The sequence below is a fragment of the Neodiprion virginianus genome, chromosome 2, assembly GCF_021901495.1.
Source record: "Neodiprion virginianus isolate iyNeoVirg1 chromosome 2, iyNeoVirg1.1, whole genome shotgun sequence".
Taxonomy (NCBI): Eukaryota; Metazoa; Arthropoda; class Insecta; order Hymenoptera; family Diprionidae; genus Neodiprion; species Neodiprion virginianus.
Window position 1 is genome coordinate 41905078 of NC_060878.1, and position 14202 is coordinate 41919279.

The 14202-nt window shown below is 47.2% G+C and overlaps 1 protein-coding gene across 1 annotated transcript in view; it reads right to left on the reverse strand.

The window, feature by feature from the left end:
• Nucleotides 1-14202, reverse strand: part of LOC124297838 (uncharacterized) — a 50248-nt gene that overhangs the window by 87 nt on the left and 35959 nt on the right. The window contains exon 2 of the mRNA XM_046749159.1: nt 46-2154. Within this exon, the coding sequence (XP_046605115.1) occupies nt 46-2122 (2077 nt within the window). The 5' untranslated portion in view covers nt 2123-2154. The remainder of the gene's footprint in view (nt 1-45; nt 2155-14202) is intronic.

Below are 14202 nucleotides of genomic sequence, written 5' to 3' on the forward strand. Positions count from 1 at the left end.
TGCGAAAGGAAAGAGACTCGCTTCCCCTTGACAAAGTCGACTCACCTTTGATGAAGTCGACCGCCATCTCGAGCCCGTACGTGTCCTTGTCGCAGTCGTCGAGAATGTGTGCGCCGATCTTAACTCCGGGAAGGATGCCGCCGTTGGAATTGAGCCGGTCGAGGGTGTAGAGCATCGCCTCGAGGGCCTGGACGCCGCCCTGGGGCATGACGGGGCCGCAGGTGACCGAGTCCTCCCTCTCGTGGACCATCATCAGTCCCCCGAGGACCAAATCGCCCTCGACGACGGCGCTGTGCTTGATCGGCCACTGATTCAACGCGGCGGTCGACCGGCTCGAGTTCTCGAATTCCGCCGAGTTCTCGGTCGTCCTAAAAGGTCCCTCGATGGCTACCGGGAGAAGGTCCTGCTCCGGGAGGCCGGAAGTTACGGATGCAGGAGTCGCGATTTCGCCGAGAAACACGGAGGCTTCAGAGCCCGCGGCTTCGGTGGATTCGTCAATGCGCGAATAATATTCATCCCCATCTTCCTGCCCCGTAAAAACTCGGTCCAATTGGCCCGCCCCTTCGGTCATCGTCGTCGTCTCGTTCCGGCTGACGAATATCGACGATAAAAGGGGTTCCTTACTTTCGGCCACTTCTGGCATCGGGACGGGGTGAAAAGTGGGTTCTGCATCGGATGGGCCGAGGGTGGATTCTTCATCCCTTACGACTTCGCCGGGGTAAATCGTCCTCGTAGCTTCTCCGCGAGTTTTTTGCGGGCCGGAGGACGATTCCCGCATACCCCGTTTCTTCTTCGAGGCTAAATATTTATCGCCCAGTCTCGCTATCAGCGATCTACCCGGCGTCGTCTCGTCTTGTTTTCCCCCGCCGACATCCGGCCGCGACACCCCAATTTCCCCGCACGCTTTCGCCAGAAATACCTTCCCCGATAACTCAGGGATCGTCTCGCGTCTGGTGGCTCCAACTTCTTGGTCCGTCTCGGTATCCCTCCTCCCCCCTTCTAATTTTCCCTCGCCTTTTCCCCCTGCGGACAAATCGTCCGCTGAGCTCGGTCCAACGTGACTTCCGGTCGACCCTGATCCCCCGTTCCGTCTTTCGATGCAGTTTCCCGCTCCTCGAGGGAGGCAGCAATTCCGACAACGTTCAATATCCGCCGACGACTCGCCCTTCGTCCCTCTCGTTATCGCGAAATCTCGATGACCCTGAAGGGGGTCGTTGACCCGCGTCGAACTCCCCCCTTCCTCGACATCCCGCCCCCTAAGGACTCCAGGGGCTGAAATCATCCTGGCCGTCGTTGCCGTCGAGCTTTCGCCCCGAGTCCGAAGATCACCGGCACTCGTCGGTTCAATTATCCCTCTTACCCCGGAGACGAGATTCTTGATCGTCGTCGTCGGTGGATCGTCGGTTAAAAATTTTTCCGCAATCTTTACCAGCTCCGGCGAAGCCGCCCCCGAAGAGTCTCTCCGTTCCTCGTCCCCGCGGTTCGTACCGAATAATCGACCCTTGATTGACCCCGGCTGCCTTGGCTCCCCGACACCCTTCTTTAAGCCCTCTCGCTGCGAAAAGCTTCTTCTTTTTTCTTTTCCGCTCGTGTCCACCGTGACATCCTTGTCAACGGACGCCGCTTTGGCCCTCGATACGCGTCGCGACGTCCCATCGCGTTCCTCGTCCTTTCTCGTCGTCTCTTCTTCCGCCGGCGGCGTGACGGGAGCACCGCGTTCCACTTTTCCGAGATCGCTCGACGTCCGGATGCTGGACTTGGTTTCGCGAGCCTGCGTATCCTCCTCGCTTTTTCCCACGAGGAGTTCGATCTCTCGGTGACCGGAGTCCGGCGATTCGGACGCGAGACGGTTATTCACCGAGTTTTTACCGCTCTCGCTCATTTCCGGTTCAGCTGCAGCGATGCCAGGCCGATTTCCATCCACCTCCTCGTTATCCTTCGCCTCTCTCCATCCTGACGGATTTCGTATCGCGGCTGGCGGATCGCTCCGCGTCTCGACTCCTGGGACAATGTTTCTACCGGGAGTCAGGGTGACTTTGCCTCCTGCGCTTCCGGTTTCTCGGCCGTGCGCCAATATTGTCCAAATGGCCAACACGGCCAGCCGCCATCTCCGCCCCCACATCACCTCGGCAGTATCGAAACCATCTCGCGGATCTGAAACGGGAAAATTGAGACGATTTTAGCTGTGGATCTTGGCTTGGTTTTTCCTTGATTTAATAATTGCAAGAATCAAGAAGCAGTACTTCTTCGTTTATCGTACCAACGCATTTCTGAGCTACGATAGTTTACAGGTAAGTGAAAATACTTAACTATAGACTAAAGTTCTCTGCAAGAGCTTAATCATCGATTAGTTATTTCATTTTGAAATTCTCAAATAATCAAATGCGATCATTTCCTTTATTCGAAAGATCATTAGTTATAATTCCACTGGAAAGGAGATGATTTACTTTTCATCTCGTTGGCATCGTTGAACATTTAATCCTTCAAGACAAACGCTTTCGCATTCATTTTTACTGATGGCAAGAACACCGGATCGAACATTGAACATCGAAGAAAATCCGTTTGAATAAATTCACGAAAAACAATTTTGTCAAAAAACTGGAATCGAACGAATCTGCAATACGTTTTGTTGTTCAACTCGTGCATCTCGATAATTAACGCCCTGAAAACTGGATACAAAATAAAAAGTAGTTGTAAGTTGGAACTATACAAGCGACGGAAGTTTTAAACACAAGACGCGACCGTTGAACTGTCAAAAAGCCAACGGCGACCGGGAATGTGAATATCTTAGATTCAACTTCGGCTAATGCGAAAGTTTTCGCGTGTCGGAAAAGCGCGCACTTTTCATCGTATTTCCCGGCATCAAAATTCCACGGCTAAAGAGCGCTGTCACAAGTTTCGCAAATAGTTGAGTGAATTTTCTTCGGCCCCTTTTCGTTACGCTTCAAAACTTCGATGGCATTACGTGTAAAATGGAGGGAATAGTTTTGATGGGAAACCGCTGAAAACAAAACAGCTGCTATTGTAAGCCTCGCAGCGTTCTCATCGTTAGAATATCCTTTCACATCCTTAATCTCCCTGCAGCCGTGTGATAAATTGCGTCCGGGGTTTAACCGCGGATTTAGAGCGGCTTCTAGAAGCCGTCGGAATTCTTTTCCCTGACTATGAAAGACGCGTCGAAAGTACAAGCATTGTTATATCGTAACGCCGAGTGCATATTGGATTATGCGGAGAGGATTGCAGGTTCGCAAAATTAATTACGGAGTTGTTTGCCGAGAACCGTTGCAACTATACCCCGGAGGTTTATTCTGTACGTATATTAGCTCGTAAAATCAAATATCTCGAGTTAGTACGTGATTCGAGACGAGAAAAATTACGTTACGAAGTCCCGCAAGACTTGTGTATAACTGATGATTCAACTTTGTAAGAAATTTCTCCGCTATCCTCTTTTTCTTCGCGTAAGCTTATTCAATATTTTTTTGTTTTTTTTTTCTCTCTCTCTCTCTCTCTCTTTCTCTCTCTGTTTTTCTTTTGTGTCGAACAAACTTTGTAAATTATCCGGACAATGTTTCTTTCCTAGTTTTTCCCTCGTTGGCAATACTTGTTCTCGGGTTCAGAGATGCATTACAAGTTCTCCGAGATTGATAAACGGTCGACAACTTCCTCGAATCTCGCAGACGGATCGATATTTCTGATTTAGTTGATTCGTCGTTAGAAACTTGACGAGGCGATACATACCGGCCAGACTTGGTGATTTATCCGAAAGGGTGGAGAGCTTCATGATCGTTTATCAGAGAAGTGGAAATCGAACGACGAAAGCTACGAAGAGGCGATGAGATTAAACCCCGTACCGATTACCATTCAGCCCAGGGGTCTGATTGTTCGAATAACCGAGTTTTGTATACGTATTGTACAACTTTTCTCCTTTTGCCTGAAAAATAAGGGAAGAGGATCGAGGGATGAATAAATTTCCGAAACGGATCGCCCGACGGACGGTTAAACACGCATTATTCTTTTGAAACGTAAAAAATTTTTCAACAAAGTGTCCTTCGCGGGTCGTAAATCCTCAAGCAGGCGGCTCACTTAGCTCACGGAAGAGCGGGGAAAAAAAGGTCCCGAAGGAGAATGTCCTCTTTAATTACTTCGAGAAGAAACCTAATCTAGTCCAGCCGATGAATTACGAGCCGAATTCGGTCTCAGATACACGCCGACGCCTGTAATTCTTCCAAAAGCTAAGACGTAAAAAAATCTGAGTAAAGTGATAAATGAAGGCGTGAAAAATAACCCTCGCGAAACTTGTCGTTTAGTCGGTTAAGGATCCCGGCTATTCGGTCGGGAAAATTTCGGCTGCGAAATTTCTTTCGCGAAGGAAATGAAGCCGCGCAAAAATCCAACAAGCGAAATGGCGCCGCGATTATGAAACGGCGCCGATGTCGTCTTGTGCCAAAGTATAACAGCCTGTTCCTATTCGACGTTAGAATTAAGCAACGTCGAATGAAGTAATTCGGAGTCCATATTCGTAACGCTAAGTGCGCTTTACGAGCAGCGCAGCGCCCGCCGAATCGCCTCTTTCATGGTAATGAAACTGTAGACACCATTAACCCTCATTTTGAACCACCTTGAAACCGATTGTCTCCAGACGCCCTACGGAGCGCACCTTTGGAGCTCGATTGCAAATAAGCCGACATAAACGCAATTTCACATATCTCAATTTGGAGAATGATTGTAGAAAAGAGTCTCTTTTCAAGTTTTTTTGAAAATGCATAGTCGAGTCGATAAAGTGATTGACCGAAAATACCATGTTACAAAGCTTTGAAAAGATCTAACGAGGCTGATTTCGTTGCATAACTGTAACTAGAGAAGAATTTTTACTCTTTAAAACACATCGCTGTATTAACAACATGAGTAGAATCACATTAGCCTCACGTAATCACGAGATTTAATTTGATCAGCTTTAGTTGTACCTTTTCCAAACCTTTGTTTAGTAAATTCTTTGTTCCGACACATTTTCCACTCTACTCTACGTTCCATGTACATTTTTGATCGTTAGTAGTACCATTTCTCACAGACCGCGTCTTGGATAGAGAATTTGTTTAGTGGGAAATTTAACAGACGTACAGCGAACGCAGTCCTGAGCCATCATTTTTCCCCACACGTAATACGCTCCTCTATTTTTCCCTCGCTTGAGTCATTATTTCCGAAACTTTCGGCTCGCTCAAACCACTCGATCAAATTCCAAGGCAATGCGAGTATTCTTCGGGGTTGGAAACCTCTTCCAGCTTAAGCCAGACCGTAATTTACGGCAGGATTCGAGGCGCCCTTCAAGCACAGTCAGTATAATATTGCAGGCAGTCTTCTCTCCTCGATTCCGGCTCTTATTCTCCCCCAACTATCAGTTATCACAGCTTCGCGAAGTCCAGCGTTTTTGCACCTCATCCACACCTGGAGAGAAATCCCTCGAAAATTCTCACCGGTTGATCCCTGAAGTAATCGAGAATCGCGCTGCTGCGTTTCAATCAGAGGACCTCGAGAGCTTCCGGGAATAGTCGAAGGCCTTGATACTTTCCTCTGCTCTTAGGCGAAGAGAAAGGAATGAATTCCACAATCAGGCCTAAATGAATTATTCCCTCTACCCTGTACTATCACTTTCGATTCCAGTCTCATCGCTCTCTCGTTCGTGATCTTTCCACGCATCTTTAATTCAGCGATACGCGCACCGCGAGGGTTGAGAACCGATCATACCAGCCGGGCAGGCCTCCATCTTCCGAATTAAATCCGGAATATAAATTCAAGAATTTCTCGTATCTTGTAACGCGGGAGAAACCGAAGATCCGGCGATACCGGATCCGTGCAGCCTAACCGCGAATCCAGGATTCCCGTAGCACCTATCGCGGTGAGCGTAAATCTCCCTGATTGAGAGTCGGCTTATTCCAGGTGCACTAATAACTCACGCCATACCGATATGTCAGCCGCGTTGATTCACGGCCCGAAGATCCTCCTCATTCCGCCCTTTCCGGATAGCCAAGGTCAAGAAACGCACGGCTGGATTTCTCTCCAGTGACAAATTTCACTTCGGATCTTTGGCGATCGGCAAAGAACGATCTTGACTAATTAGTAACGCAAGTTATGAAATGAAATTCTCGCGACAAAGGACGAGGTGCTTGGGCAGGGTCGATTGATTCGATTGACTCGCACCCCGCCAATCCGTAGGTAAGGTATTCATTTTGCGAGAAAATTGAAAATTGTCATGCTTGCACGTCGCAGGCGGCTGCCGGAGGTTAAGTGAAATCTGCGAGGACCGCGGAGTGGATGATATCAGGTTCAGCTGCTCGGATGAGAGGATTTTTATACTCGGTTTCCTGCACGGAGAGGCCGGTCACAGATGAGACAGGATACGGCAGCGTCCTCGAGCTTTTTTTCTCATCGACTTACGTCAGTCGCCGTCGCGGAACGACAACTTCCGCTCCATATCACCGACATTGTAAACGAGTGACGACGATGGGCGAAACTTACGACTCTCGTTACTTTTCGTGACTAACGTTTCGATGGGACCGGATTTGATTGAGCTTCTCCGTTCCGTTTCATTCTTCGGCGACTCGCCGTTTTTACCGAGTGGCGAAACTTCGCCGCTGGTTCAGCGGAGGGTAAGTAACTCGGTACAACGATAAGTAGACAATTTCACCCACCGTGCACACTCCGATAAGTACCTTAGAAATAACTCGGGTGTGTGACACGTCTTCCCTAAAAGCTTTGCGAGTCGCGTAATTCAGGTGCAAACAAAGTGTCTGCCGATACTTAAACGTGTCTGAGTGCCGCCTGGTGTTGCGCTTTTGGTTTGATCCATCCATCATCATCGTCGTGTTGGCACATTCTTGAACCGAACGCTCCAACTTCCTTCCTCCCTCTTGCGCCGAACCCTTGAGCGGTTAATTTCTGCTCACACTTCGCAGACTCCCGCAGAGCAAACGTGGGATAATACTAACAACACATACCACTTGTTGACTTTGGTAGTTTATTTATCCGCCAGACCGCTCTTCCCGCACCAACTCCTGTCGAATTACCATTAAGAATGCAAGCAAGCCTGGTACAAAAGGCACACCTTTGGCACTAGAGATCTCAGATCTGCTTTATCATTTATGAACCATTCGGTAAAGAAAGGGAAAGATGAGAGTTCATGTCCCCTTTATAGAGCGTACCGACCCCCTTAACCGTGATATACGCAGGGGAGAAGTGACGCGTTATATCCCGCAGCAGCGCCTGTTCACGAGAATCGATACCCCACCGAACGGTTTTACGGTGTAAAAATACAGGTGGATAAAGTTTCGTCGTTAAAAAATTTCCAAGGGCTGAACGGGCGTCGCCTTTATTCATCGCTTATATTACGGTATTACTAACATCGTCAAAACTTTCCCTCCACCTGATGCATAAGCGACATTCGGATTAACAACCGTGATGCACAATAATTTGACAAGTTTTTCCCAGACTTGTTTCATGCTTTTATTCCACGAGCATTACCCCTTTTCAACCCAGCCGTATACCGGAAAGCAAGCCAACGCCTTTCGTTCGCCGCAAGCGTCCAATTTCAACGAATTCTGATACCAGTGTCCGCTGATTGGGCGCCAAAAGCGGTGCTTAGGCGTGCCGGGTGCCTTTTTCAGCTGTCCTGACCCTCGGTTACGAGTCTAATAAAGACGTTTCCGACTTTGATCAAAACCGATCCCAGCGCTTCGCTTGTACAGCCGGTGAAGAGGGTCGAAGGAAATTGGTAGAGATGTTCCGAGTGATTAAAAACACGCTGATGAGAGCCGCCGAGGAGCGAGGAGAGGCGCGATCCATTAATTCACTGCTGCTGCTGCTGTGCAGTGTAAACGATGGTCGTACGAAGTTAAACACGATCCTCAAATTATCATTCAAATCGCGATCGAATGGCTTTTTGACATTATACAAAATTCGCTCCTCAATTGCCGCGAAGCAATTCCGCTCGCTAAGCTTCCCCCGTAAACACGAACGACTTCGTAATGATACCGGTTCGTACCTCCGGCTAATTACACTCCGATATTGCACCGTTAATGGATGTGCATTACACGTACGTTTCATCTCTCTTGTTGCTTTCCATTTTACCGGTATGTTATAGAATGTATATTTTATAAAGCGTTTATTTTTCCGTCGATTTTCTCCGGCCGCTTTCACTCCCTTTCGCATCCGGTAGCACGCGAACCTCGAGAAACGGGTACGGGTGGATTACTGCACCGAAGGCAAAACTCGTCAGGAGTAATTTAGCTACGCTGAAGATGTCTAATGGAGAGATAAGGTACGGATCCCGACTATGAAGCAGGAAATTTCCATTCTTCTTTTGTCAAAAACTGGGACAACTCATATCTGGCGTCTCTCCAGTTATTACAAATGTTTCACGATCCAGGAGATGCGGGGAAATATGCACAGTGCATTCGCTGAGGAGTATAAGGTAGGCCATCAGTTAAACGTCGAGACACGTGAGGAATATACGATGCGCGGAAACGTACCGGCGATCTCAAACGACTTTTGCACATTCCTTACGGTTTCCTCGGAGTGTAAGGCGACCCTATTTTTCGCTTCTTAGCAGAGTTAAAAAAATTTCAAGGCACATATAACAGGAACCGTGTAGTGGATGAGCTTAAATCTTGTGCCCCTTTTTTTCATATCTTTACATTTCTTGCACATTTTTTACTCTTTTACCCTTTTTTATTTCGCCCGAAAAACTTGGTCGACTACGAAAAACTGGCTTTTTTCATCGTCTCTCACGGGTTAATCCATTAAACCGGGGTGGATGGATGCTGGGATGTAAAACCAAGAGATTTTTCGGTAATGTTCCCAGTGAATCAGGGCTCCGCTCAGGGGATAGCCAAATTGTTGCAGTTGTCGGACGGATCGATGAGCAGGCTAATATATCAAACCTATTTTGCAAAACCCGTTAAGAAAGAGCGGCGAGAAAGAAATATACGACTAATGACAATTTGCAGTTAATCCAGATCCGTTTTTACAGCAATTAATCGCAATCTGGTCTGATTCAAATTATTTCGTTCCTGTAAAAAACGCGTTTGAAATCCAATCTGGAATCCAACGAATGCTCGGTAACCACGACCTCCGTTCTGTGATAATCAGCGGATATTGGAACAATCCTCGATTGAGCGAGAAATTTATCACTCCAAGTGCTTTTTATTCCCTTGAAAGAAAATTTCCGATTAGTAATCGGAGTCGTCGGCTAGAAGGATTAAACGGATTTACGGTAATTACAAGAGTGTTTAACTGCGCATCGGTCAAAGAGCCCTGGGTTATTTTACCGAATGTCCGCGAAACCCGAATTCGAAGTTCAACTCGAATGCTCAGAGGCGAAAGCTTCCGTTCCAGGTTGACATCAACAGCGAGATTGACGGCCGGCCTTTGCTGTGGGCTTTAGAAATTTCATTCGCTTTGCGAACACTGCGTGTAATCCAGCCCTCGGTGGCAGATAATTATCACTGGCTTAATTAACGGGAGTCGCGTTGCCAATACTCGGGACGAGAAACTCAGCTAGAGGAAAAAGAAACACGATGCTCGTTTTCGCGTAACGCGCGTGTTGACGACCACAAATAAATTATACATATATTTTTTTAATGCTGGCTGAGGAGGCGTACAGCCGTTACCGAAGGGGTTACCGAATAACCACCCACGTAAATTTTTAATGGTGAGGTATCTCGGTGTGACGAATGACCGCCTTTTTGTACATCCCGATACACGCGAGCTTGCGATAGCTGGCCGGATAAATGTGTCCTTCATAAGCCGCGAGGCCTGGTCCTGATGGAGATATCCTTTCACGCGCCTGTACAGCCGTAAATCTCGTACGTCCCAGGACGCATTTTAGTTTTGGGACGATTCTTGGATTTATCAAGCGGAAACGTGAACTCCTTCACCTTTCTCATCGTACCTCCGTGTGGGTAAAACATTTACGTGGAAACAATTTGTAAATACTAATGGACGAAGAAGGAGAAAGATTTATGTTATCGCACCTCCGAATATCCGGCCAAGTTTTACGTGAAGAAAGAATGAAAAAAACAAAATGAATTAACAATATATATCTCTTTGTTACGGTTTAAAAATTATCGAAAATTTTTCTACGTCGTAAATTGAATAAGAAGCTAATCTGGTTCGAGTGGATTACTCGATTCAATTTTCCCCTTCAAAACTGTACACAGGTAGGCACGTATAATGCGAATACATTAATGGCTCGTGAATTACTTCTCTAATAATAGACAGAAGGGGGGAGAGTTGAGGGAGCGAGGTTAGAAGACGAGGGCCTGCGGAGTGGCGGGTGAAAGCGGCCGAGAGGCGTCAAGCTCTCTTCGACCTCACTGTAAATTGAAATTAAGCAAAGTTAGATTCAATTTGGTGAATAGAATATCTTCAAAATTCTAAAGTGGAGACGACAGATATAATGTACGGATAAAATAACATCGGCTCGGTTGTCTCGAATATGTAAGATGAAGATGCACAGTCCAAGAATCGAATTACAGCCCGCCAAAAATAGAAACGAAGAAGACGATCGCGTTTCTCCTTACTCGAGCTTTTTATTGAGCAGCAGACTCGCCAAACAAAGAAATGAAAGGAAGCTCTGCTTTCGGCATGAAAAGTCGTAGAAGTGGTTGATTTACCAAAAACTACAAACCATTTTTCGTAATAATCGATGAAACAAGAAGATGATATTGATTCGTGAAAAAAGAATAAACAAATGCGGGAATCGTCAAAACTTTCGAACGTCTAGATAATCGCCATTTCGCAAACGCCAATCGCTAAAAGCTCCAAAATTTTTATGCCACATGTTAGCGTGTGTACGATTGATTTTCCGTAGAATTTTGTCAATTCGTTGTAAAACGTGAAGTATTCAAATTAATTGTAGGAAGACACTTTCGAAACTTTGGAATCGTACAGCTTAAAAAAGTTAGCTGCTTCTCTGCATATTCTATCGAAACGAAAGAGTGGGCGCTTCTTTTTATCGCCGGGTAAATGAGGGCGATGATAATAAAGCGAGGAGAGAGGTTTTAGCTACATGTTCGCTAATGAAATACAGGAGCGTGTAACCCGCTCGGGCTGCATTGACCCGAAGAGTGCGGCACTGGAATATTTGCATAATGCATTCTCTCATTAAAGTTTTATATCTCAAACGTGCGAGAGCTGCGGCTGTAGAGCAAGAACTCTCTCTCTCTCTCTCTCTCTGCAGCCCTAAAGATGACAGATATAATAATATTTAATAACCTTGAGCGAGACGCACGGTGGCGAGAGGTAAGTACGTAACGGAGAAATAATTACCGAGCATCGTTAAGAAGCTTAACTCGTATATTTTTCCGTCCCAGCGAATCAGAGCGCGAGTCCTCGATGGTTATTGAGAATCTCGAATCGGGGGATCGTCAATCAGCCTCCACGTGCGGGCTTTCAGGGAGAGAGCAAAGAGAGAGAGCCACGGAGAATTAGAAGTCCGTTGCCCCTGCGGGCAGAACAGTTTTTAATTGGAAGACAAGGTGCTCGAGTGAGTCCCGATGGGGGAACAACTAATTGTTTGGATCTTCATTTTTCATCGGTAGTCCTTCGACTTCGTCCCACAGTCGATTTTCGGCCGGAAAAACACACCGTTTTGAAATTGGCAGCGTTCCTATAGCCAATACCGCCACTTTGGATGAGAAAAAGAAGCTCTCTCTCCCCCTCTCTCTCTTTCTCTCTCTCTTTCCCACACACACACAGACACGCACCCCACCGGTTTAATATTCCCGATAATACGTTGTCGTAGAAACACCCTTCGGGGGATGACTGATAGGCGTTGCGGGATCCGCGTTCCCATCGACGGTAGATTCTCATCTGTCACCGTCTTCCTCCCCTTGAACGAGATCAAAATAATTCTTCAAATTTGAACGAGTATGCGAGAAAATTCCGCCGAAAGCGAAGGAAGACGAAGAAGAACTAGCCGCGCGGTATGAATAAAATGGGGCTCACTTTTTCCTCGAGGTACGAACCCATCGTCCGCCTTACTGGGTTTATTAATTTTTTAAAAGTTCTCCGGGAACGTCCCGCAAACATCAGCTTCAAAACAACTCAAGACTCGTGACTTTCACGGCGTGTATCGGGAATTATGCAGCAGGCTAGAAATGTGGAAAAATGTACGCACATACAGGGACGAGTTTAATATTCTATGAAAAGAAAGACTCGGATACGCGTCGACCTGCGTGAGGAAAAATATTGCGGTAGCGAAATTTTCTTGTCCGGCTTATCGCGAGACCTCCCCTAAATTTTCATCCCCCATTTTTTACGCCGCTTCGTTGACAAGCGTTATGAGAATATAAATTTCGATACCGTCGCAAGCCTTTCAGGTCACGGGAAACGAGACATGCCCGAGGCTCGAGTCGTATTGACTCGCTAAGGTGAAAAGTGGAGCCCTAGAAACATCTCGACACTTACATCGGCCATTCAGAGTTTACGGTCGATTGTTGCTCGACCCGAAGCCGTATCTTCAAAAGGTCGTAAGCCCGTCTGGTTACGCGGAGAGCCAGCGGTGTGGCCGTTTTCCAGAGGCAGGCGAGAAAAACGGGACCAGATGCATCCATCTCGGCGTCGTTTAACCCTCGCGTCTTCGCGTCAAAGGTTCGCGCGTACAGAACGAGCCCCAGATGTGAACCCAACATTTTCATTCAGCTCCTGAATCCCCCCGTCAATACCGAGTCACGGTGCGTGTGCCGCTCCGGGATGATTTTAATCCACACGGAAAAGCTCAACCGAATCCATTCCCTTCTTTGAACCCAACGAAGGTTCAAAGTCCCGATGGAACGGGGATCAGAAACATCAAATTACCCCGCATGTAGGCATCTACCGACAAAGACGCCCACGTTTAACGTTGTCGAAAGGCAGCTACCAGACGCGTTATCTCTCTTTCTCGGGCGAAAAATGGGGAAAGTGAGCATTAAGTCTCGACGGGGGGTGCGAGTCAACGATAAGCTCGACTGCGTTACGGGCTTTCGTCAAGAGTTGCAACCCGCTACCGTGGAAACGGGAATTCCACGTTAGTCCATAAATCAGATCAACTTTTCGGGGCTCGAATTAAAAGCAGTGATCCTGACGCCGATGATTCTTTGCAAAACGACTTTGGTTGTTTCTGCCCGAATCTCGGCGCGCTAAAAGTTTGAGTTTCGTTCGCTCTTTCAGCCTTGGAGGACCCGGGGTGGAGAATTATGCGTCGCAGGGTGCCGAATTCTCGCTCCTTTCTACCCAGGTCTTAAAACCCCCCGACTTTTCGCGAAGAGTACGAAGAATCCTCGACTTCGAAACACCGGGAAATATCATTCATCTTCGTGATTTAAACTCGGGCTGCAAAACCCCCGAGGATTACATTTCCAGGAAGCAGATGACGGCTGAGGTTTCCAGAGGTGGTTTTCCACGCCGCAATATCGCATCAACTCATCGCGGTGCAGTCTGAAATTGAAAAATCTGGGTCGCGTTGAAACAGCGAGCGACGCGCCGAAGAGAGCTGATTAATCGAGCAGTCGCCTCGTCGGTTGTTTCGAAGTCCGGAGTAGAAATATCTTTCCATCGGAAAGGTCCCACCGGGGCCTGGGACGAGATCGATAGGATCTAGTGTGGATAGTTGAATTTTCAATACAATGAAAATTAAGCGACCGCCGCGTGAATCGGAGATGAAAATTGTAACAAGTTTCCGGTTCGAAGGTTGCCGAAGCGAGAAAATGCGGGACCACCTGAAACGAGCCACCCCGAAAAATGTTTGATCGGGATTTTCAGTCCCGAGGTCCTCCAGGATGTGTGGGATTATTTACTCAGGGTTTCTGTTCGCCGGAATCCCAGGATCCACTTTACATGCTCGAGAGAGTTTACCGGGTAGTTTTAATTGAGCAACGCTTACCCAAACAGGAAACCGCCCACATTCATTGAATAAAAAAAATTTACATCATCCTTCTCTGCTCGAATGGCTCGAGTTCGCCAGATCCAGGCTCCACCCTCGCATAAACAATCCCAATATGACAACATCCCGCAGTTGTATCCTCCCACACATTTCCTTCTCTCTCTCTCTATATATATATATATATATCTATATTTATATCTATAATCTAATCTAATCTAATCTCTCTGTCGCGAAAGACGCCGAAGGCAAAGCTCCGAGACTTCCTCGATATTTCATTCGTGCTGAAA